The sequence below is a fragment of the Podarcis muralis genome, chromosome 13, assembly GCF_964188315.1.
Source record: "Podarcis muralis chromosome 13, rPodMur119.hap1.1, whole genome shotgun sequence".
Lineage (NCBI taxonomy): Eukaryota > Metazoa > Chordata > Lepidosauria > Squamata > Lacertidae > Podarcis > Podarcis muralis.
This window is the reverse complement of record NC_135667.1, coordinates 28486876-28512069: the sequence shown is the minus strand read 5'-3', so window position 1 is coordinate 28512069 and position 25194 is coordinate 28486876. Positions and strand designations below refer to the sequence as shown.

The 25194-nt window shown below is 44.5% G+C and overlaps 1 protein-coding gene across 1 annotated transcript in view; it reads right to left on the bottom strand.

Annotated features, from left to right (window-relative positions):
- ERBB2 (erb-b2 receptor tyrosine kinase 2) overlaps nt 1-25194 on the bottom strand; it is a 57428-nt gene that overhangs the window by 17160 nt on the left and 15074 nt on the right. The window contains exons 2-16 of the mRNA XM_077917278.1: nt 20822-20973; nt 18319-18505; nt 17802-17936; nt 16346-16414; nt 15180-15295; nt 13759-13900; nt 11778-11894; nt 10724-10850; nt 9729-9802; nt 9258-9348; nt 8056-8249; nt 7314-7446; nt 6757-6847; nt 4134-4294; nt 2392-2439 (exon numbers count right to left, since the gene is read on the bottom strand). Coding sequence (XP_077773404.1) covers nt 2392-2439; nt 4134-4294; nt 6757-6847; nt 7314-7446; nt 8056-8249; nt 9258-9348; nt 9729-9802; nt 10724-10850; nt 11778-11894; nt 13759-13900; nt 15180-15295; nt 16346-16414; nt 17802-17936; nt 18319-18505; nt 20822-20973 — 1837 coding nt within the window. The remainder of the gene's footprint in view (nt 1-2391; nt 2440-4133; nt 4295-6756; nt 6848-7313; nt 7447-8055; nt 8250-9257; nt 9349-9728; nt 9803-10723; nt 10851-11777; nt 11895-13758; nt 13901-15179; nt 15296-16345; nt 16415-17801; nt 17937-18318; nt 18506-20821; nt 20974-25194) is intronic.

The following is a 25194-nucleotide window of genomic DNA, read 5'->3' as shown; positions in this document are numbered from 1 at the left end:
ATTATACCAAAAGTCTGGAATGTATTAGTGATGTCTGTAGCCCCCCTCTTTGCCTTGGCTTAGACATTTCATGCTTGTTTTCTGTGATGAATTTTGTTTTGTGCTTGGTTTGGCATTTTAATAACTAAAACAAATAAAGCAAAAACACCCACCGACTGATATACTGCTTAATAATCATAGTTTCAAAACACAGTGGTTCCTGCTGCTTTTTCTGTTGCATAAGGTTCTAATGTACTGTGATTGTAACCTATTCTGAATAGAATAGAATAGAATAGAATATACAAAGTATAAAGTGTATTGTGTTACTGAAATATATGAAAAAATAATAAAAAATTGTCCAGTAGCACCTTAGAGACCAACGAAGTTTGTTCTTGGTGTAAGCTTTCATGTGCATGAACACTTCTTCAGATACCTGTGTGTTACTGAAGTTACTGAACATGGAATATTTCTGGGCACAATCTAAGTACAAAGGCCATGCTAAGAGCCATGAATATGTGTGATCAGGGAATTCAATATTCTGAGAAACCTCAGCTTTCAATTACAAAAAAAGGTTGTTTTTGAAAGGATGTTTTCCTGTCCCTGTGACGGGACAAATAATCCTGATGAGCTGAATGTGCTACAGAAAAAGTAAATGGCCCCAAATTTGGAAAGATTCGCCAGAGAGATAGAGATTATTCAGTAAAAACCAATAAACTTGTGGCACCCTGAAGACTGACACATTTATTATGCCATTTGCTTTTGAGGGCCAGAATCCACTTCATCAGATGCATGAAGTCTCAAATTGGCAGACAAATATACATGGTTGCGTGGGGGAGAAGAGTGAGGTCAGAGGGAAACAAAATGCAGTGATAATTTCGTAAAAGTGAAATAATTTTCAGTCCATCTGGTGAATTTGTGGCTGATCTGAGACATGAACCACAGTGTTTGTGCTCACAGCCTGTGCTCTTTATCACTAACATGCATCAGCTCTAAAAGATCTAGGAGATAAATCCTTTGAACGCATTATTAAAAAACAAATTCTAGCTCCTCATTATTAAAAGAATCTCCCATCTGGAGCAGCCGGGGAGTTATGTGAGGCTGCTGTTTGTGGATTTTAGCTCTGCTTTTAACACTATCCTCCCCCATAGACTGGTGTCCAAGCTAGAGGCGATTGGACTCTCCAACTCCACCTGTCTCTGGGTTTTGGATTTTTTGTCAGAACGTTCTCAGAGGGTTAGAGTAGGGTCACATATGTCCACAGCCCTTAGCCTTAACACTGGCTCACCACAGGGTTGTGTGTTGAGTCCCCTGCTCTATGCTCTCTATACGTATGACTGTACAGCCATCTATTCCAGCAACAAAATCATCAAGTTTGCTGATGACACTACGGTGGTAGGGCTCATTTCAGGAGGGGATGAGTCCGCCTATCGGGACGAGGTGGAGCGGCTCTGTGTTTGGTGTGGAGAGAACAATCTGGCTCTTAATACGGCTAAGACCAAGGAATTGGTGGTGGATTACAGGAAAAAAAAGGCGGACATTCAGCCCTTGTATATCAACGGGGAACGGGTGGAGAGGGTGGCGGAATTCAGGTTTTTGGGAGTAACTATCGATCAGGGCATGACTTGGAGCGCAAATACCACTGCTCTGGTGAAGAAGGCCCAGCAGAGAATTTATTTCCTCAGACTTTTAAAGAAGAACAATCTGAGTGAGAGACTGCTGGTGTCCTTCTACCGAGGCTCCATAGAGAGCATTCTTACATACTGTATTTGTGCTTGGTTCTCCAGTTGTACAGCTAGGGAGAGGAAGGTGCTCCAGAAGGTCATAACCACAGCCCAAAGGATTATTGGTCATCCTCTCCCATCTTTGGAAGAACTGTACGGTTCCCGTTGTCTTAGGAAAGCAAACAACATCCTGCAGGATTCATCTCACCCGGGACACAGTCTGTTTGCACTACTGCCTTCTGGCAGGAGATATAGAAACATCAAGTCAAGGACAAATAGACTGAAAAACAGTTTCTATCCAAGAGCTGTGGCCTTTTTGAATGCTGTAACTCGATAGTGTGACCTGGGAGTTTGATGGGTGTTGGTGTGGGTGTGGCTGGAATGTGGTTTGTTTGGTTGTTGTTGTTGTTTTGCTTTTGTTGTTTTTAAGGGATGGCATCCAATTTCGTTGCACTTGTGCAATGTTGCACTTGTGTAATGACAATAAAGAATCTATTCTATTCTATTCTATTCTATTCTATTCTATTCTATTCTATTCTATTCTATTCTATTCTACTGGACAATTTTTTATTATTTTTTCATATATTTCAGTAACACAATACACTTTATACTTTGTATAGGCTTGCATAACATCTTGACTTCCAACGGAAGACACATGGGATATAAATGAAAATGAGCCGAAATCTAATACCTAGGTTTCTGATCCACGGGGCAGCCGCGTTCATCCCGTATTGTACACCTGGAAAAGGAAACACCAAGTTGTATCACACAACCATTTAAGAAATACCACTTCACTTGTTAAGGAGAAACAACGGGTGCCAGAACAGAATACAGCTCGCTACTTGCAAACATTTAGGCAATTTTAATTTCTTTTTCACTTTTGCATTTTTTTTAACTGATTGAAACGACTGATAAATACAAAGTGTGGAAAACTAAAAGCAATCTGATTAAAAACTGTAACAGGCATAATAATGTTCAGTATGGCAGAATGAAGGAGACGGGTAGCTGAATAAAAGTTTGTTGTATGCGACAACAGCCGCACGGATGCTACTAGCCCATAGATGGAAATAACCCTGACCAGAGAAGAATGGCAAACCAAGTTGATGGATTATGCTAAAATGGCAAAATTAACTGGGAAGCTTAGAAATCAAGAGGGCAAGAACTTTAAAAAAGAATGGGGAAAGTTTACAATCTATTTACAAGAACATTGTAAGCAGGTTAAAACATTAGCAGGATTGCAACAACACTTGTAAACTAACGGAAAGTATGAATAATTTGGAAGGATAAAACTTGGGACAGTATTGATATTCAGTTGTAAATATTATCATTAGGACCCATGGAAGGGATTGGTGGTGGAGGGAAGTCAGGTGATTCAGAGTAATCTTGATCTTTGGATTTTGAATTGTTTTTTGTCGTATCTTTATGTTTTTTAAAAATCAAATAAAAAATTATATATATAAAAAGAAGACAGCTGAATAAAAGTTTACAAGGCTTCATGTGCTTTCAGACACATGCAGTTATCACAAGCCGTGGAAGACATTTCTAGCGCCAAAATTTAAAGGCGGCTCCCCCCCCCCTTTTTTTCTTTTTTAAACCTTTTAATTTTCATTTGCTGATCTTGTTTCATCAAAGCCCGTATAGAGGCAGGTGGCGATGAGGACACCTTAGGCAGCCGATTTTTGGTGTCGCTCCAGGGCAGTCAAGTAAAAGGCTGACAGAAGTCAAAACGATTACGTGCTAAATTATACAGAAGGTGTGCTCTGCAGAGAGCAAACTGCTAACAGTCTTAGCATTTCTTCCTCCCCGTTTCCCATCACCCACTAGGCAAAGGTGCTGGTGCCTCTTTTCCAGCAGGACCTTCTCTGCACAATCCAGAATGCGGCAGCTAGACTGGTGACTGGGAGTGGCCGCAGAGACCACATAACACCGGTCCTGAAAGACCTACATTGGCTCCCAGGACATTTCCAAGCACAATTCAAAGTGTTGGTGCTGACCTTTAAAGCCCTAAATGGCCTCAGCCCAGTATACCTGAAGGAGCGTCTCTAGCGACATCGTTCTGCCCAGACACTGAGGTCCAGCTCCGAGGCCCTTCTGGTGGTTCCCTCACTGCGAGAAGTGAAGCTACAGGGAACCAGGCAAAGGGCCTTCTCGGTAGTGGCGCCCACCCTGTGGAACGCCCTCCCATCAGATGTCAAGGAAATAAACAACTATCCGACTTTTAGAAGGCATCTGAAGGCAGCCCTGTTCAGGGAAGCTTTTAATATTTGATGAATTATTGTACTTCAATATTTTGTTGGAAGCCAACCAGAGTGGCTGGGGAAACCTAGTCAGAAGGGCAAGGTATAAAAAATAAGTTGTTGTTGTTGTTGTTGTTGTTGTTGTTATATTATATTATTATTATTATTATTATTATTAACCATGTTGGAAACTCACGAGTGGGTGCAGTTGGTCGGGCAGATCTGACACATGCCTTCCCCATCGGGATACTTCCAGATGGGTACAAACGAACCGTCCACCTTCACGCCGCTGGGACACTGCTCCACGCAGTAGGGGCCATCTTTGTAATGGGCACAAGCCACACACTGGTCTGCGTCCTAAGGAAGGAAGGAAGGACGGAAAAAGGAAAAAAAGACTTTCTATAAGAAGAACAGGGGGAGGGGAACTCCTCCCTATCAGCTGTCCTGTGTGGATCTGCATTCAATATCATCCTTACAACGCAAGGCAACTCGTTGCCGACATGACCTGAGACTGACATTAAAGCCAGAAACTTTGATAGGAATCTATGGATTTGGAGTCGCTGGGTCTGGGGCTGTTGCAAAGTCGCCTCAGGTGAACTGTGCTGTTCTTGCACATTTTATTACCTAACGAAGGGGAAAGTTGGGTAACTTGGATTTTGTAACATCGCAGGCGCATTGATTTCAATGGGCAAATTTAAGCACATGCTTAAGGCATGAGCCTCAAAGCTCTCAAGGAAGCTTCAAAGCTCTTCACTTTGGCTGGATCTCGCTCTGAAAAATCTAAAAGAAATGACTAGTTGTGACTTTATCTTCAATGTCTGAGGCGACAACCTCTGAATAAAGCTCGCCCAACTTTTATCTATGATGCACGAAGTCTTTGCCAGCATGCCAGCTGATATTTGCTCTCTTGCATAATGACTATGTGGGCAGTCCTTAAGAGGAGGGATGGGCGATACTTCTACTTATTGTCTGAAACCAGTATGGCGTTTGCATCGTGACACCGGTTTCAGACTTTTTGAGCTGCTGATACATCGTGACTTCCCAGCCACCACGATTTATTGGCGGTTCATATTGATATATGCTGTGTTTATAAATTTATCTGTTTTAGTTATTTGCTATTCAGTTTTCTGGATCTTTGTTTCTTCCTATCATTTCTATCACAAGGTTCAACTCAAATTTTTACGTAATAACAGTTTGTTAACGCATTTATGGGTCACACAGCTATTAGGTTTTGTGTGTATAAAGACTGATGATTGAGTTTATTTAAGTTTTATTACCCTCGACTTTTCTCATTTTACGTTACAAAATAGAAACATCCATCAAAACATCAAGAAGGGAGAAAAACCCAGAAAAACCTGTGGTAATAGGACCATTAATTTTTTTCTGTAAAGCTGTGACATAATTTAGCTGGAAGGAATGCAAACAAGCACACCTTTCCTGTTAATAATTTATCTCTGGTATTTCATAGTCAGCCGGTTTAAAAACAAACCTGTTTGAAAACGAGCCTGAGGAATTCTCCCTTAATATTTGGATACAGGTGACGTGAGACGAGAGAACAGGCGATACCTCCCCGCTGGCCTGCTTCACAGATCCAACTGCATGGATTCATAGCTTGTTTTAAAGGAAGGAGCCTGTAGCAAAGACATGGGAAGCCCATGGCCCTCCAGACTCCGACCCCAGCAGCCTCAGCCACCGTGGCCCATGGCTGGGAATTATGGGGTTTGTAGTCCAACAACTTTGGAAAAGACACCTTGCTATATTGAGCACTGGTTTTTCCACATTTTATTCCAACATACATGGGAATTCCTCAGAAGCTTATTTTAAAGCATTTTTTGTTATGTTCTTTAGCAGAAAAAACAAACCCCAAAACCTTCCAGAGTAGCGTATTAGATCAGTAATTAGACAGTACCCACCTGCAAGTTCATAAACTAAAAGGCACGACACACAAGGAAAAATGAACGGGGAGGGAAGATGGCAGAAGCCAATTTAGAAACCAGTTATTTATCATTACAGTGACTGGTTAATTTGTCCAAGTTTCCTCCATGAAAAGATACAAGCTTTCCAAAAATCGACAGCAAGACACCTTCTTTTACAACATGCAGCCATGGGGATCAATTGGCTTGGCACTACTTGAACACACGCTACCACTTCCATGCTTCCAGATTCCTCCCACCTCTGCTTGAGCAGCAAACCGGGAATACAAACCAATTCATCCTACGGTTTGTGCAAATCATATGTGAATGTAAATTGGAGGTGAGAGAAGAAACCAGGGCAGAAAAGGGGGGGGGGAGCACAGGGTTTGTTTATGTAGCACCAAAGGGTGGTCTGAACTGACTTCTTGGGTGTGTTCAAGGTTATATTCAGGGACAGCTCCAGCTCTGAGGGGACCCTTAGCAAAGAGCTGTCTAGTCCAATGTCAGAGGCCCTGGCAGGTTTGTTATACAGTGGGAGCAAGCAGCCAGAACTACTCAGATCAGCATGGGGAGACTGGGTCCACAGGCCACCATCTTAATTTCCGACAATTCCACAGCACTGCTCTGGGGCATTGTGGGAAATGTAAATGGTGGCTCCCAGCCCTGATCAGTGCCAGAGGAGGAAAAATTAAATGGAGGGCCAGGGCAGACCTGCCAGGACAGCAGATGCTAGTTCTGGTCATTCTTTCTGTGCACAAAGGGTGACAAGGAACATGAGCAGTGTGTGTGTGTGTGTGTCTTGGAACAGATGTTCAAAGATACTTTATGGATAGACAACTTGATGTGAAAAGTAGAGGAAGTCAGAATAAAGCGAGGGCCTCAGCAGCCTTCAGTCCCTGCCCTTACCGATCCATTGCAGGACTCTGTCCCATTTTGGGGCAAACACTCGGAATGGCATGGAAGGCACCGCGTCCCGTTGACGTATTCCCGGAACTCTCTGTAGAAGGAATTGCAAAGTCAGATCAATCCAAAATTTAGGCAGCTTCCAGTTTTTCTCCTCCCGGCTTTCCTTAACTTCCTGGAATGTCATGGATTGGCAATCCATCATCTGCCAGTGCACTTCTCATCACAGTAACTTCTACTAGGGCTGCATTTTAATTGTTCTATAAAATTTGGTGGTGGCAGATGGATGTTTCAAATAAGAAGAAAAACAAGGAGGTGATATGTATGCTATTTTCACACCTCTTCCATGTATCCTGAAAGGACAGAATTTAGTCAACAACACAGAAGCCAACACTAAGAAAATGTAGCTTTTTATATATATAAACATAGCAAGTGTCTCTAGACCTTAATGTGGCTAAACAATGTATTTTCTACATAGCACTCCCAGAGCCATTAAGTTGCTCCTAATCTGAATTCTGGACAGACAGGGCTCCTGGTCTGCTTTCCTCATGATCACATACCCATCCAGAAGGCTGCAGTTTTTAACACATTCGTTCCCACGCAGAAACCCGATGCAGGACATGCACTGAGTCCCCCCAGGTCCCCAGCAGTGCCCCTTGGAGCAGAGGGGGGAGCAACTCTGGTCTTCGCGTACTGTGGAGAAGAAGACATAGGAATGTATGCATTTGTTACCTGTTATTTTGCTACCATCAAAGGAATGGAGGAAGACATCAATGACAAGTCATTTTGTTCAACTCTTGCTGGCCTCAGTGTTTGCTGCCCAAGCTAACATTGCGCTGAGTAACCCTGAATTCTTATGCATTTGCTCACAAAGAGCTTACATATGGAGTCCCTAAATTCTCCTATTTGCACAGGATTTTTCATAAGCCTGGCAAAGGGGCTCACTTCCCTCCCACCCCCCAAAACACCAGATTGTTAAAAAGTGGCTCCCAGATTGGAAGTTTGTGGGAAGGGTGCCTAATAATAATAATAGTCGTAGTAGTAGTAGTAGTAGTAGTAGTAGTAGTAATAATAATAATAATAATAATTTATTTATAACCCACCCCCAGCCACACTGGGTGGCTTCCAACAAAATATTAAAATTACAATAAAACATCAAACATTAAAAACTTCCTTAAACAGGGCTGCCTTCAGATGTCTTCTTAAAGTCAGATAGCTGTTTATTTCCTTGATATCTGAAGGGAGGGCATTCCCTCTGCCTGGTTCCCTGAACTATTATAGGAGTAGGTGCCACACACTTACTACACTCGGGGTTGTTGTCATTCTGGAACAAGGTCTGCCGAGGGTTCTTGAAGATGGCTTCCCAAGGAACGTTCTGGATGAAGCAAAGGTTGGGGTTGTGGTGAATAAGAACCATTCCGCTGCTGATCTCTTGCAGCGAACGCAGGCCGAAGGAGGAGATGTTGAGGTTTTGCAATGTTAGAGAATAGACTCCGCTGCCAAAAGAAAAGAAAAAGCAGGCTCCCCAATCAGGAAGAAGAGAAGAAGCCCCCAAAGAGCCATCTTATTTGTCTATCCCTGCCATGCTGAAGTTGATATTGACTAGCCCAGCAAGGGACTCATTGAACATCCTGTCTTGTTTTGTTGAATTTCAAATAATATAATTTCAGGAACTTCAGTTAGTATGAAGGGTGTAGGTTTTAAAATAAGTAAGATATTCAGGCATCTTTTTGCTGTACCTGAGGATACTACTTCCAACTTCTTCCTTTTCATGTAAGGAAGGAAAGATGGCTGGCGCAGGACAGAAACCGTGGCAGGATGAAGTGCTTTAGTGAGGGATTACAAAGCAGAGGGTTCTCTCTGCTCTACCTACCACATGGCTGGTGTGTGAGGGGAAAGGTGAGGGAGAGGAAGTTACATTGTGTAGGCCCAAAGTTTTTGCGGTTTATTTGGATACCCTCCGACCTTTTGTCAGAAGGTGAGAGACAAGGCCCTCCACTTGCTGAGTGCTTCTGTGGGATCAGCCTCCATCTCTGGAGGGGTTTCCCTTCAGCAGGAAATGCCAGTTCAGAAATCCCCTTAGGAGAGACAATGGGAAACCCAGGTTTCCTCTCAGCGACCCTGAGCTTGCTTGACCAAGTGACAGAAGTTCCACACTGCCTTGTGCATGTTAACAGTGAATACTTGGAATATGGTGGCAAGGTGACAACCAGCAGGAAGCCTTTGACAATGTCAAGACGACAGACACACACAACTACCAACATTCACTGGACTCGATAACTGGTAAAAAGAGGGACGGGATATATCCTGTTAGATCTGGAGAGTGGCAAAATCCATTGGGGTTTGACAGCATTTATGCAAGTAAATAGAGACAGCTCGCTTACGGCCATCTAGTTAGCTAGTAGCAGAGGCAAGCTCAGATTCTGGAATCCTTGATTTATAGTTCAGTCTTTTAGCCATTGCAATCTAAGCTATTTCTGCCCCAATCCTGGGAGGGTGCTTACTTGTAAAGGGCTCGTCCCCGGATCACTTGAAGGTTCTGGAAAGGGTTTAAGTCCACAAGAGACTCCGGCCAGGATTCAATATAGAGGAAGCCTATGCAAAACACAAAGTTTGGACCATTCAGTGGAGGATGAGGGCACCTGATTCATTTATCACTTGTATATCCAACTTTTCCTCCAAGGAGCTCAAGGTGGCATACATGGTTTTCTTCCTCCCCATTTTATCCTTGCAACAACCTTGCGAGATAGGTCAGACTGAGAGACTGTGACTGGGCCCAGTGTCACCCAGTGAGCTTCGTGGCTGAGTAGGGATTTGAACCCTGGTCTCCCAGGTCCTAGTCTGACACTCTAACCACTGAACCACACTGGCTCCCTTAATAATGCTACTCCGTAACAATGAAGAACCCCTTTGCCTGGGACTTGGAGGCAGGGTAGAGGGGACCAAGGCTACCTAGAAATAAAATTCTTACGTACCTGTTAGATCCTTCAGGTTCTCAAAGACTTTAAGCTGCTTGGGATCAAGGGGCGGAGTATCAGAGGCAGGATCCCTGGACAGAAAGGAAGGAAACTGCATTGGTGGGAAATGAAATAAACAGACACACTTCGCTTCCTCTTGCTATTATTACTGCACTCTTTGTAACTTAAGTGACCACTACTTTAATTTTGGTTCTACTCAGTTGATGAAAATGTGGCCAAAATATTTTACGCACCACATGCTATTCTGAGTGGAATCACCTCAGCATTTCTCACAAGGAAACTCTGCTGTGAAGGGCAAAATGACAAAGACAAAAGCCAGCCCTGGTGCTTCCTTTATTACAAAAATTATATTTATTCGATTTTAGAAATATAAAATTATAACAATACAACCATACAGATCCACATTTACAGATTCCTCTGAATCTCTGGACTTCCCACCTTCTCCTCCATGGGTCCTATAATCAAACCTTTTCTACAGACCCTTTTCCAATATTCTATATTTAATACAACTCCATTGTCTCCCTAGTACTTGCTACCTTATGAGTGTTACTGCAATCCTGCTAATGCTTTCATCTGTTTACAGTGGTCTCCAAGATAAATTATATTTTTTTTCCATTCTCTGTTAAGGTTTTGGTCTTCTTGGTTCTCGAGCTTTCCAGTCAGTTCTGCCATTTCAGCATACTCCAACAGTTAAATTTGCCATTTTTCTCCAGTAGGGACTTTATCTTCTTTCCATCTCCAGCCCTGGTGCTCCCGAGACTACTTGTTCCCAATACCAGAAGGCTTTCACACCTCGTGGTTTGATTTCCATAGCCACCATTTTTCTTATATACCCCAGAGCCTAAATCGTTCCAACTTCCTCCACTTCTTTCCCTTTTTTATAAACACTCCCATAGCCCTTCCAAAGCTAAAACCTCACATGGCACAATTACAAGGATGTCTTGAGCAAACTGATGCTACACCCTTCACACCTAAAGCTCACCGTTACTCACCCTGCAAAAGTCTCTGGCAGAAAGGCTAAGCTGCCGAAGATCTTGGTGCAGCCGGCAAAGTGGTGGATGTTGGAGGCATTGATGGCACGGACCCCTTTCAGGAAATCCATCCCCAAACCGTAGCAGACTGAGAGGTGGGGGGCGGGGAGTGGGGGGGGGAGGGAAGACAATGTGTATATGAGTCTACAAACATCATCACAACCATGATGCAGAGCAGACAATGGGAACAACACAGAACCTTTGAGCTAAAGGGCCGATAGAAAGGCTAACTCAGGCATAGGCAAACTCCGGCCCTCCAGATGTTTGGGACTACAGTTCCCATCATCCCTGACCACTTGTCCTGTTAGCTAGGGATGATGGGAATTGTAGTCCCAAACATCTGGAGGGCCAGAGTTTGCCTATGCCTGGGCTAACCCAAGTCCTTCTTGGGTGTTGAATGCACCAGTTGCAACCCCTAGTGGCCAAGGAAGAGCCATGAGCCCAAAAATCAGGGTGACTCGCCTGCTGAATACCTACAAATGCAATTCCTGAAAGCGCTGCAAAGCTGGAGAGCAAAGCCAAGGCAGTCAAGGATAGGGTCAGAATACTCAGGAGGTAGAATAAGTTAAAACTAAAACTCTGAAGAGAGCACAAATCTGTTTCAACGTTTGCAACTGTTTGCATAAACAAGCCTTTCGCCTTCCTGGTTTTGGACTGGCTAGGGATGATGAGAGTGGCAGTCCAAGACATCTGGAGGACACTGAAGTGGGGAAAGCTGCCATAAGCCCTTTCTACAACATTGGCCATTTCTACGGGTAACAGGAACGAGAGACAGGAAACAAATTAGTATAGCATCCCGTACCTACGTCCCCATATATATCCCTCCCCCTCGTGCCAAATATCTCCATGTGACGAAGGAGGGCATACCCTACAAGTGTTGCTGGTACCCTGGGTTCTCAGAAGGACAAGCATGGTGGGCGTACACAATGTGATGCCAAGACTGATGCATCATGGGAAAAGTCAGTCTTCCTGGAAACAGTGTTTCTCCCTCCACTGGCCAACTCCCAGCTCTTACCTTTGGGACACGGCTTGTTGCACTTCTCGCACTTTTGCACGGTGCCCACGCTCACCTCCTGACTGGTCTGAGGGCACACCAAAGTACAGGACCCAACCTCTGCAGCCAAGTAGTTATCTGTAATTCAAAACAACAGGAAGTGAATGACAGCCTGGAATAGCATTTCTTTTCTTTAATTATAAAAAACCACTGCATAAGGATGGTGCTGCAACAAGGCAGATTATAGCAATACGTACACCATCCTCCGTTCACTTATATGCTATTTTCCCATGGGAAAGCATGCTCAAAGCAGCTTGCAACAACAGCAAAAGAGCCCCCGATGCCAATATGTTTCTCATGTACTGCAACAGCCTGACCATTAAATCCTCACCAGTATTCCATGGCCATCAGGTTACACCATATCACATGGGTAGGCAAACCAAGGCCCGGGGGCCGGATCTGGCCCAATCACCTTCTCAATCCGGCCCGCGGACAGTCCAGGAATCAGCATGTTTTTACATGCGTAGAATGTGTCCTTTTATTTAAAATGCATCTCTGAGTTATATGTGGGGCCTGCCTGGTGTTTTTACATGAGTAGAACGTGTGCTTTTATTTGAAATGCATCTCTGGGTTATTTGTGGGACATAGGAATTCCTTCTTTTTTTCAAAATATAGTCTGGCCCCCAACAAGCTCCGAGGGACAGTGGACTGGCCCCCTGCTGAAAAATTTTGCTGACCCCTGTCATAGCACATTCTCATTCTGGTCCATCTCCCTCCACACAAGTTCTTAAAAAGAAGTTCGGGAAGCCATTTTGCTTCATGTAATTGGGAGAAAATAACACCTCCATTGCAAGGATCCTTCAGAAAGGAGTTGCTGCCAAGAGCATTTTTGTGCAAGTGTCTTTTGATGCATTGAATAGAATGAAAGTTTATGAGTCATAGTGGAGGGGACAGCATGTGTACAAATTCAACAGGGCTTTTTTTTGTTTTGTTGCTACAGTGGTACCTCAGGTTAAGCACTTAATTCGTTCCAGAGGTCCGTTCTTAACCTGAAACTGTTCTTAACCTGAAGCACCACTTTAGCTAATGGGGCCTCCTGCTGCCGCCGGAGCATGATTTCTATTCTCATCTTGAAGCAAAGTTCTTAACCTGAAGCACTATTTCTGGGTTAGCGGAGTCTGTAACCTGAAGCGTATGTAACCTGAGGTACCATTGTATTTTGTTAACGTTTTGATATTGTTTTATAGATATGAATGCCATCATACTTTGTGAATCCTATAATATGATTTTTTTGGGGTGTAACTGTGATGTTCAGCTTATTTTTTAGTTGTTTTGTTAAATAGTTTTACATAGATGGTAACTGTTTTATTTGCAATTTGTGATTATTCTATGTATTCTATACAGTTTATGCTGTATTTGTGATGTTCCATTATGTTGTTTTTATCTTTTGTTTGTAAGCCACTTTGGGATTTATTTGAATAAAAAAGAGGCAGAGAAATAGAATTTTAAAAAACACACATTTGGGGGGCATTTTTCTTTATAGAGAAAGGGGGAAAACAAAGGCCAAGTTCTCATTGAGGTGGTAAACCAGAATCAGGATTATACCACTGCTGAATGCAGACAGTTGTTCAACTGACTGAAAGCACCACCATTTTACATATGTGTCTGTGTGTCTACTGCTATTTTCTGTGCTGTTTTCAACCGTTTTTAAGAGGTGTTTGTATGTTGCCTTTTTCATGTTATGTGTGTGGGGAAATTAAAAAACTAGCAACTGGCATACATGAAAGGAATATTCTGTGTGCTGGAGTACTCAGTCATGTGCCTTTGGCTCCCAGGGAGAAGGGATTTGAGGCAAAACACAGGCTCGTCTCCATAGCTAAGGACTAAACAGAAGATAGCAACTATCCCAGGGCCTTTTCAGTTCCAAAAATCCTGCACACATACCGCAACCCCAATAACATATACATGCACAAAACAAAAGGGATAATAATAAGAGCCTTACAAGGGCATTCAGCAACACAAGTTGCTCCAAAAGTGTACCGTCCATTTGGATTGGGCAGGTGCTCGTAAGTGTCTGGATTGTAGTTGAAGAGAAGCGGGCAATGCAGTTCGCAAATCCCGCTGTGGTTGAAGTGCAGGCAGGCCTGGAGAAACGGAAAGGTGGCAAGTCCTATTTTTCTGTTTTTAAAGGCACGTACACTTTGAGAACTTTCACATAGGAAGGACCCCACTGAACACTCAGGGGCCACCCTAGAAAGTGAGTTGCTTGGATCAGAAGCAACCAAGTTTCCGCGGCCCCACAAAGGCTAACGAAAATTCTTTGTGGCAATGAACTTCCGAAGCCGTTCTTTTCATGGTCCAAGCCTGTAGAACCAGCCTTGCACCCACATCCAAATGGGGACAAATTCTGGGGCAGCACTACAGGGTTTCATTTCTTTTTAGGGGGGAGGGGAGCGCTGCAGCTTTATGGCGTATTTGTTTTATTTACAATGCACAATATACACAGTATAAATGGAAGTACAGTCGTACCTTGGTAGTCGAACGCCTTAGTTGTTGAACAAAGTGGCTCCTGAATGTCGCAAGCCCAGAAGTGAGTGTTCCGGTTTGCAAATGTTTTTTGGAAGCCGAACGTCTGACGTGATTGGGTACAGGAATCTCCTGCAGCCAATCGGAAGCCGTGCCTTGGTTTCCGAACCGTTTCGGGAGTCGAATAGACTCCCAGAATGGATTAAATTCAAGAACCAAGGTACGACTGTAAAACGGGCACTCTTGCTACAGGCAGTGATGCTCAGTGAGCAGCCCTCACCTGAAGGCTGTATACCAGCCAGAAATTATTTCCTCAGCTCATAGAAACCTGTCTCTGCCTCTCTCTGCCTCTTTGTTGATTTAAACTCCAGAATCAATCTCTCTCTTACTTACACACACACACACACACGACAAGTAGTTGATTCAGACTCCTCCCCTGCAGATGAACTGCCCATTCAAAAACAATCAATCATTTAACCATTCACTTCCTTCATCAGCTGGCTAACACCCCACCTTTGTCAGGTAAGAGGCTAATAATAATAATAATAATGTACCCCACCCATCTGACTGGGTTGCCCTAGTCACTCTGAGCGGCTTCCAGCAGGAAGAACATAATACAAAATTAAACATTAAAAACTTCCTTATGCAGGGCTGCCTTCAGATGTCTTCCAAAGCCAGTCAACTCCAGATCCCAACAAGCTCTGCTCACGATCACCAGATTCAGCAGGAATCTGCTCCTTGCCTTTTGGGTTCCGCCAGGGCTCCGCCCCTGTTTTGCTCCAATACAGGTTGGGTGTGTGAGAGAGGTAAATGTTTGTGTTTTTTCTGGCAATCAGAAAACTTGACAGCGCGTTTGATAAATGAGAAACGAGAACCCCTGGGCGCGCACACACTCACCAGGCAGTCGGAGTGTTTGGGTCCCGTGCAGCCGGCTGCACACTGCTCGTGGCAACAATCCGTTGGGTGTCTCCCCTTACACCTTGCACAGCTGCTGGCGCAGACTGTGCTTGTCACTGGCGGGGGTGGGGGGACAAAGAGAAAAACAGAAAAGTCAGAGGCACAGAAGCTCCTTCATCAAACACAAGAGGGATCTCGTAGCCTCTGAACTGACAGCTTGCAGAAAGGGAGGTGCCAGCAGCTGCTGCTTGGGCTGCGACATAAATGCCAGGTGACAGCGGGGTGAGAGGAAAAGAAGGCATGCCACAGCTACACTAGGGGACAACCCAGGTCGTTGCAACAGGGAGAAAGAAAGGCCTTTGAGAGAACAGGAGAAGCGGGGATGCAAGGGAGTTTTGTGGGACAGGGGAGAGCTAAGCGGAAGTCTAATTCCCTGAGCAAATAACAGAGAACCTCTAAAGGCTTTGCTTTAGAGACATGCTCAGATGTACTCTTCTCAGATGTACTCTTCCCATCTCCTTCCCCAAACTGGAAAAGTGCTAACTAGGCTTTGGAAGAAGTCATGAGGGAATCCAGGACTCTGTCAGAACCCTCACACTTCCTTCCAAAAGCCCAGCGTCTCCCTTTCCCAGCTTTGGAATGGCGGCATGAGGGCTGGGAGGCATCAATTGTTGCCAAGGGCCGCCAAAGAGGCCTCGAAGGCCGCACGGCCCACCCTGTTCTACGTCAAGGATGGAGAATGCCATAGGCAGGGGCCATATGCGACCCATCATGCCCCTTTGTCTGGCCCTTGGGACTCTCCCCAGGCCACAGCCCTGCTTTGCTTAACTGTTCCTGTCTGCCTGAAATGCATATCTGAATTCTGACGTGCCTCTTGATCATCTGGATGGGTGGAAAGAGGGGTGTGCACAAATGTGCAGAAATGAGCCTACAATACAATTCACACTTGTTGCTCCTCCCACTTTTAGCGTCAGCCCTGCCCACCACTGACATGTGGCCCCTGAATGATTGCATGGAAGGGAATGTGGCGCTCAGGCTGGGGGAGACAAAATGGCGACCCATCCCTCATTCTACACGCAAATTACGCACTCTAAAGCTGTTAAGAGACACTGTGTAAAACCTGCACGTTTTGGTATAGCCCAGATCCCAAGAAGCCTGATACTCACATGTTTGACAGCTCCCTTTTCCTTCTCCCCAGCAATGGCCATTGAGGCATATTCTTTGGCAGTCGGGGCCTGAGGAGTGGGGAAAACAGGCACTTTCTTAAAAGCAGGGTGGTCCTCACCAAATATTCCTGTATTCTATTTGTTACAGTCGCTTTTCTTACAGAGCAAATCAAAGCATCTTAGGTCCAAACCAATTAAGAACCTCCAATAAGAATCTAAAACACAGATAAAAGGTAGGACTTTCTGATCCTACCCAACTAAAACGGGCCGCAATGCCACCATTCAGATTACAAGCCAAGAACACAGGTAAAGAGATAAACCTTTGCCTAAAAATAGATCAAGATAACACCGGGTGAAAGCATTTCACAAGCAGGGGGCCACCACTGAAAAGGCCCAATCTCACGTTGCCACCCTCCGAGTCTCCCATGGAAGCAGCACACAAAGAGGGGGCTGAGGTGATGATTGCAGGGTCCGGGTTGGTTCGTGTGCGGTGAGACAGTCCTTGAGGCCCTGGGGCCCCGAGCCGCATAATTGCCTTATAGGACAAAACTGAGCTTGCGAACTAATGGGTGGCCAGTGTTGTCGTGCCAGAACCAGCATTATATGTTCAGACTGCCCTGCCTCGGTTGACAATCTGGCTGCTGAATTCTGCACCAGCGAACTCCGAATCACCTTCAAAGGCAGCCCCATGTATGGTGTGTTGCAGTGGTCCGATTTAGAGGTTAGAATAGGCAGTGACATGACAATCAAAGGAGTAGAAGCAGACTTCAAAGGCCTCTGGCATGCGCCAACGAAGGAAGAATAAGCAGCGAGGAATATGTGTTTGGCATGGTTTTGTGGGAGAGCAAAACGCAGCAGCGGATGCAAAAATTCAGTTTCCTTTTTTGTTTTTTAAACACTCCTTTCTAGCTCAGCCAACCCCACGAACTGTAGAAGCAGGAGCAAAAGGAGCAAACAGTAATCTAGTGAAGAGAAAGAACTGAGGATCTCAGCCTTTGTTTGTTTTTAAGTTTCCAGCCCCATTGAAAGAAAAAATGACTTTATAAAGAGCATGGACACTGCCTGCTAAAACCTTAGAAGCTGGAAGGTAAGAATTTGACTCTCAAGGGTTCAGTTCTGCCGACTGAAATCTAACCCTGCAAATATATTTCATACCCTTTCCATGGCTTGCAAGTATCAAGAAAGTAGGGTATGAGAAGCATATTTGCATAACCTATACAGCTTGCAGACCTCAGCTTGTCTTGTGGGCAGCATTTGATTTGTCTTTAGCAGAGAGTACACATGACTCTGGTTTTTAAAAAAATACACCTAGAATGTAACAGGATAAGAAACAAGCAGAGATACGAAGCGTAATAATGTGTTCCTGGCAACTTAAATTCAAAAAATTGGGGATTTTATTTCGGTGCAGAATTCTATAACCCCAACACAGCCCAGGAGCCAAACAAGGTTCGCTTACAGATCCGACGGCGGCGGCTGCTGATCTCCGTGTAGTTCTGCTGGTTATGTTTGTGGAAAATGGCCCCCCAGTGGATGGTCTCCTGGAAGCACAGCTGGGGGTTTTCGTCTACAATCACACCACCCTTCAAGATCTCTGAAAAGAAATCGGGGGGAGAGAAAGGGACAGTAAAGAGCAATGTATAAAAGACTTGTTTTAATTTGCTTTGCTTTCTTTGTTTTTATTATTTCTATGGCTTAGATTGCGGTCTACTTCCAAGTCCAGGAGGGCTTTGGCAAATGCTGAAATAAACAAAACGTGGGACATTTCTATGGCACCCTGGGAGTGTCTGGAGGACGTTCACTTGCATTTTTTCATTGTAATGCTTACAAAAGCCCCATATCTCATATTACTGAGCAGGGAAGAGGGGAGGTGTAGCAGATTCAAATGGGGACACGACTGAATTTGTAGCTTAGTTGAGTAGGCAGATCGGGTTCTTTCAGGTCCCTGTCGCCTTTTCATGCTCCTCCTTCAATACCTGTCAGATCCAACATTCCCAGCTCCTGCAGCCCCACATCCCCGCTGGGGTCGGTGTTGTTGAGGACAGCCAGGGCATACTTTTCCTCGTACAGCTGGGTCCCACGGATGATCAGGAGGCTTTCCAGCTGCAAGTGGCGCACGTGGTTCTTGGCAATCAGCACATATCCCTGGACCTCTCTGATGTCCTGGAGACAGACAGACAGACAGAAAAGGTGAGAAGCCAAGAAATGAGGAGCAAGGAATCCTCCTTGCACAGCATGGTAAGCTATCCAAAGGCCACCCAGGGCGACCTCCTAAGAGATGCGGAACCGCCCCCGGCCTTACGGAGAGTCGGTGTGGTGACTCAAACCTGAGTTCCCAGTTCTGGCTGGACTACAACTCCCATCATCCCTAGCTAGCAGGACCTGGGGCCAGGGATGATGGGAGCTGTAGTCCAAGAAATGGGAGCTGTAGTCCAAGAAATGAGGAGCAAGGAATCCTCCTTGCACAGCATGGTAAGCTATCCAAAGGCCACCCAGGGCGACCTCCTAAGAGATGCGGAACCGTCCATCCTTACGGAGAGTCGGTGTGGTGTGGTGACTCAAACCTGAGTTCCCAGTTCTGGCTGGACTACAACTCCCATCATCCCTAGCTAGCAGGACCTGGGGCCAGGGATGATGGGAGCTGTAGTCCAACTACAGCTGGGGACCCAAGTTTGACAAACAGTGTCAGATGAGGACCTAGCAGACCAGGGTTCAACTCTCCACTCAGCCCTGAAGCTCACTGGGTGACCTTGGCTTTGTCGTCATTTGCCATCTGCCATACTAGAAGCTGCAAGGACACCCAGACAAAAGGCTTCAGATTACAATCTCAGTAGATGGGAAGATTGCTGTGGGAGAAGGCAGTCCAACGAAACACTTTATTATTATTATTATTATTATTATTATTATTATTATTATTACCTGGGATCCTGAGCCATGTAGGGCTTTAAAAGTTACAACCAGAGTGCCAAAGACACTGAGGGTGCGAGAGATTTATCTATATATCACCTGTACAACAAATGCTCTTAATACTTATTGCTTTTTCGTTTTCGCGAAAGAAATTTAAATATATCCAAACAAAACCCCGTGGCACCTGCTCTGCTCTGCTTTTTTCATTGGCCAACTGAATCCCCAGCACAGAAGAAGCAGAAAGCATACTTGCAGAACAAACAGCTCAAGAAGGTACAAGCGAGAAGGCCAAGCCGCGTTCTCCAGCATTTCCTCACATTTCTGAAAGGGTCTTTTTAGTTTCCACTTAGGGTATGATCGTTCATTTGAAAACAAGCGAAAACCTGAAATGGTGGGGTTCTAAAGCCCTTATTCAAGCTCACCCCATGAGACAGCCACTATGGTTTGCCATTTTACAGATGGAAATGGGGGCTGAAAGATTAGGTAGCTTGCACACAACGAGATCACGCTGAGCAGACGCCCAAACACAGATTCCGTGGGCCCAGATCAAACAGCTTTGCTGTCCAGTCAAAGCTATTCCTGCCAACTCTGCTCATCTGCAGGTGCAATCACAGCACCTGAAGCAAGTGTGGCTTCTTTCGAGGAAATGGGTGGCAGCCACAGGTGGAAACCCAGCCTTGCTTGCTTTTGGAAGCACCTTCCCGTAAGTGACACTTTCACTGTGATAGGGAGAGAGACATGCAGATTTCTATGGCACAACCTGACTCCTCCGCTCCTGTTGGAATGTACTTTTCAATCTCCATCAACTTTCCTCCTCTAAATGCTACTTGAGAATATGAAGAGGCAGGGTGGATCAATTTGATTTAAATCATGATTTAAATCACTAGTCAGTAAGACTTGATTTAAATCAATTTTTTTACAGAAAGACTTATTCCTCCTGGTATAATCTTAATATTTACAACCAGATGAAGGTTTCATTTTTGGAATAATAAATTTTCAGAGCGGTTTTTTACAGTTATATCAAAAATTACTGATTTTGTTATACTATTAGAAATACATAGACAGATAATTATGAAATTATTGTGAGGTTTAATAAGTTAACTGTTTATATTTGGACAACCTTTCTGCTGTACTTTACTGGAAGGAAAAAAATAACCATTTCCTTAGTAACAATTTAAACAATTTGTTTAACTAAAGCAATAACATTATAGCATATGTATCCATGTTTGTTAACTGATGTGATTAAACAATTTAAAAAAAAACTTAAGAGTTTTAGCACACATGAAAAACTTAAAACAAATCATTATTTCCTGATGAATAGCCTTTGGACTATAATGTAAGCTAAATAGAAAACTATCTTTAGAAAGATTTTTCCTCCAAAAGCATTTCATTTTAAAAATCCAATAAAAAAAAAATCTGATTTTTGGGGTTATTTTTTTTTTAAACCCATTGATTTTTATCCACCCTGTGGAGTGTGTGCCCACCTTCCCTGTTTCCTCTTCTTCTCATTTTCATCCCGATAAAGAGAAGCTGTCTTGAGAACATGCATTTAACTTCTCCCATCACACCCACCTTGAGAAAGGACGTGTCCACATCTGCCGGCAGATAAGTGATCTCCAGGTTGCCTTGCACAACTTGACAGTTCTCATAGAGGTGGCGGAGGGTGGCGTGGTGGTTTTCTGGGCTGGAGGGGTGCTGCAGCTTCATGTCGGTCCCTGTGCAGACTGCGGAGGAGGAGGAGAAGTGCAAATAAGGTTGGAATCAAAAGAAAAAGGGGGCCAGCCACACACACACACACACACACCTGGGAGCATGTCTGCAATCCTAAGCTCCTTGTTATGAACTCCTTTTGAAAGGCTTGGGTAAAACTAGAATAGTCTAAGTTTCCAAATGTAAGGTAAAAGTTCCACATATATAAACCAGTGAATCAATACAGTGGTACCTCGGATTACATACGCTTCAGGTTACATACGCTTCAGGTTACAGACTCCACTAACCCAGAAATATTACCTCAGGTTAAGAACTTTACTTCAGGATGAGAACAGAAATTGTGCTCCGGCGGCGCGGCAGCAGCGGGAGGCCCCATTAGCTAAAGTGGTGCTTCAGGTTAAGAACAGTTTCAGGTTAAGAATGGACCTCCGAAACGAATTAAGCACTTAACCCGAGGTACCACTGTACGCATTATCGTGACTGTGCATAGTCTGAAGGCACCCTTCCCAAAAGACATTGAATTAGCAATGGGAAAAAGAAACCAGCACACTAGGAATCTCAGCTCTCTCTTTTTGGTTTTTAAAATTTAAGTTCCCAGCCCTCAGGTCTGCTAAAGTATGCTGGGAATCTCAGAAGCTCATGGCAGAGCCAAGCCGAGTTGGAATTCAGTGCCCCATTTACTGTATTTTGCCATGTATAAGAGTATATTTCCGCCATATTTTTTCAAGTTTAAAATTGGGGGTCGTCTTATACATGGATAGTGCATATGGGGGATTTATTTATTTGGAGTCCCCAAAAATAGGGGTCATGTTATACATGGGGGAATGTTATACATGGAAAAACACAGTAACTTTTTCTCCTTCATGACTAGCAGAAACAGAATAGTTTAGACAAGCAAATACCGGATTTTAATACTATGTTTCCCCCCTAAAAAATAATGACAAAAATTTGGGGGTGTCTTATACACAGATACATCTCCCCCCATTTTCTTAAATTGGAGTCCCCCCAAAATAGGGGGCATCTTATACATGGGGGCGTCTTATAGACAGACAAATACAGTACATGCAAATTGGATTAAAATTATGCAGAATTCATTTGGGGGTACAGGTTTTTAATTCAAGTATACAGAACCGTGCTATTTATAGACAAGCTGCTTCCCCCTCTAGAACAAAAAACTGAAAATAAAATGATATTTGAAAATTGAGCAGCCTTTCTGTTACAGGCCTCTGGTCTGTGGCAGGTGATAAACTTTACGCCTGATTGTGGGAGAAAAGGCAAGTTTTAGGAAGCTAAGTTCTGTCTTTCCCTGTAAATGTGAGGCTTTTCCAGCTCTAGAGCCAAGATATAATTTTCTGGAAAGATTTCTTGGCTTTAAACAAGACATACGTCAGGCAGAAATCCAACAGGTGACGTTCCCTGCATGGAAAAAAGGGCATCTTTTAAATCCCTGTGCAAGAGAGAGCTCAAATAGGCAGTGCTGGATGGCGATTTCATACAGTGGTTTGAACTAAAGAGGCCATTTTATTTTATTTTATTTTATTTTGGCTTTGGGAATCTCAGCATGCAACTCATTCCCGGAGGCTGGAATCCATCCAAGCCATTCTGAGCCAAGCAGGAACTTCTCTCATCCTTTCAGAAAGCCCGATACTTCCTGTGCTTCTCCCCCACTGTTCACAATTCAACCAACCAGCATGCATTATTCCCCACGTACAGCCTTTTCGCCTCAATAAAAATCCTCCTCCAGATTCCTAACACCAAAGACAACACAGCACTATCTGTTACTATAGGAAATGCTGGGCTCCCGTTTCAACTTGGTAGCTCATTTCAATAACTTCCTATTGATTAATTCCACAGCCCAGCAGTCTGTCTCTCTCTCTCCCCCCCCCCCTCTCTGTGTGTGTAAGAATTGCTGCTCCTCAGCCAAGGAGCCCTACATTTTGACAAAACTTGGCATTTAGGAGGAGGTATGGAGGGAGCGACTGTTTCAAAGATCATCTCACTCAAGATTCAACGGTTTGCAACGACCTTTCTTTGTGAACAAACGCATTTGGGACTAAACTGAAAAAAATAAGTTTTCCAAGCCAGATAGAAATAGACAAAACAAAGTGTATAGCTTCCTCACAAACCTTGGAATAAGATAAACCAAGAGGTCAGTAGGTTTTATGTAAATAACAGGCAATTAAAAGCAAGAGGAAGGGTTTGTAGAAGTCACACAACTGTTATAACAAAAATCTGCTCCCTTTCCCTTATGGGGTACCCAAGAGCCCATGTAGAGTCATCATTTAGGACTAGGTCGGTGGCGCTGTGGGTTAAACCACAGAGCCTAGGACTTGCTGATCAGAAGGTCAGCGGTTCAAATCCCCGTGACGGAGTGAGCTCCCGTTGCTCGGTCCCTGCTCCTGCCAAGCTAGCAGTTCAAAAGCACGTCAAAGTGCAAGTAGATAAATAGGTACCGCTCTGGCGGGAAGGTAAACGGCGTTTCAGTGCGCTGCTCTGGTTTGCCAGAAGCGGCTTAGTCATGCTGGCCACATGACCCCAAAGCTGTACGCCGGCTCCCTCGGCCAATAAAGCGAGATGAGCGCCGAAACCCCAGAGTCGGCCACGACTGGACCTAATGGTCAGGGGTCCCTTTACCTTTACCTCTCTATCTGTAGGAGAAAATAACAGAGGCCAACCTTATAATATTGAGAAGCAAAGCAGCTAGGAAGCCTGATCTTTATTAAACTGTTGCAACAGGGTGTTCACAACCCCACGCAGGAGGGAGGAGGAACCCCGAATATTGGTGTGCAAGCCCTTATATAGACTTTTGAAATTGCCCACCCTGTAGCCGAAGACCACTCCCCCTGAAACATCATACATACATCACAGAAGGAGGCGGTGAACAACAGAGAAGGCGGTCTACAGCAGAAATCCTGTTTACCAGGGTATCTCATAATGGTCACTGGTTGCATTACCTGGGCAGTCTGGGCATTCTTGTAAATACTCAGTTCCTGAATCCAGGTCACAGGCTCACCCTATTCATACACAGATACGCCCTTAAGACAGGATTTGTGAGCAAAGAGACAATGTCGAGGTTTTCCCATTTCCTTCTTCCTTGCAGAGGAGCATTTGAGGTCAATTTGGGAGAGTCATAATGGTTTCAGTACTATTTTCCTGTACTGTTTCAGACATGTGGTTTCTATCTGAAGGCAGCCCTGTTTTGGGAAGCTTTTAATATTTCATGAATTAGTGTATTTTAATGTTTTGTTGGAAGCCGCCCAGAGTGGCTGGGGAAACCCAGCAAGATGGGCAGGGTATAATAATAATGATAATGATAAAAAAAAAAAAATAATTTATTATTTATGTGTTTGCCTGGTACATTTATGAACATTTATTTTATATCTTGGGCCTTATAATTCACATAACACAACGAAAGCTGAGCATGTGCTTCCTTGATACCAAAAAACACCCTAACACGTTAGCAAAAGAAATTATTTTTGACACAACAACCAGACTAGTGTAAGAAGCAACATACTAAAAGCTGCAACATCCAGCTCGCTATAAACAGTTCCGCCATCATCCCCATTTGTCAGGCTGGCTTTATTCCAGTGCAGGGGGTGACACAGTCCCCCCACTGGGGACTGCTGGCCACACTCCTATGTGCTATTCAAAGGCCCTATGTGGTCCCCGAGGCCTCTTCCCAGCCTCTGAGAAGGGGAGATGCCGTACAATAACCCAGTGGGTGGGGAAACTTTTCCACCACAAAAGCCACATTCCCTCATGGGTCATATTATGGGGGCCTTGGCTGGAGAGAGAGAGAAAGACTGACAGACAGAGACACAGACACACACAGAGAGAGAGAGCTGCCCTTGCTATAAGCAACACCCTACAAGATGCAGTGAAGTTGGGGTAAACTAGTACAGCATCAAGACACCAGTGATATCATATACCGTATTTTTCGCTCTATAGGACATACCCGACCATAGGACGCACGTTGTTTTAGAGGGGGAGAACAAGGGGGGAAAATTTCTTTCCCTCTCTGCACAGCGCCCCTTCAGCGAAGCGGCAGGAGAAACGGAGCAGAGAGGGAAAGCTGCACAGCGCCTCTCCAGCAAAGCAAAGCCAGGAGAGCAAGAGGGATCGTGCGCACCGATCCCTCTTGTTCTCTTGGCTTCAGCGAAACCAACACAAAGCCTCCAGAGCGCGGCGGGAGCGCTCCCACTGCGCTTCAGAGGCTTCGGTTGCTATCGCTGAAG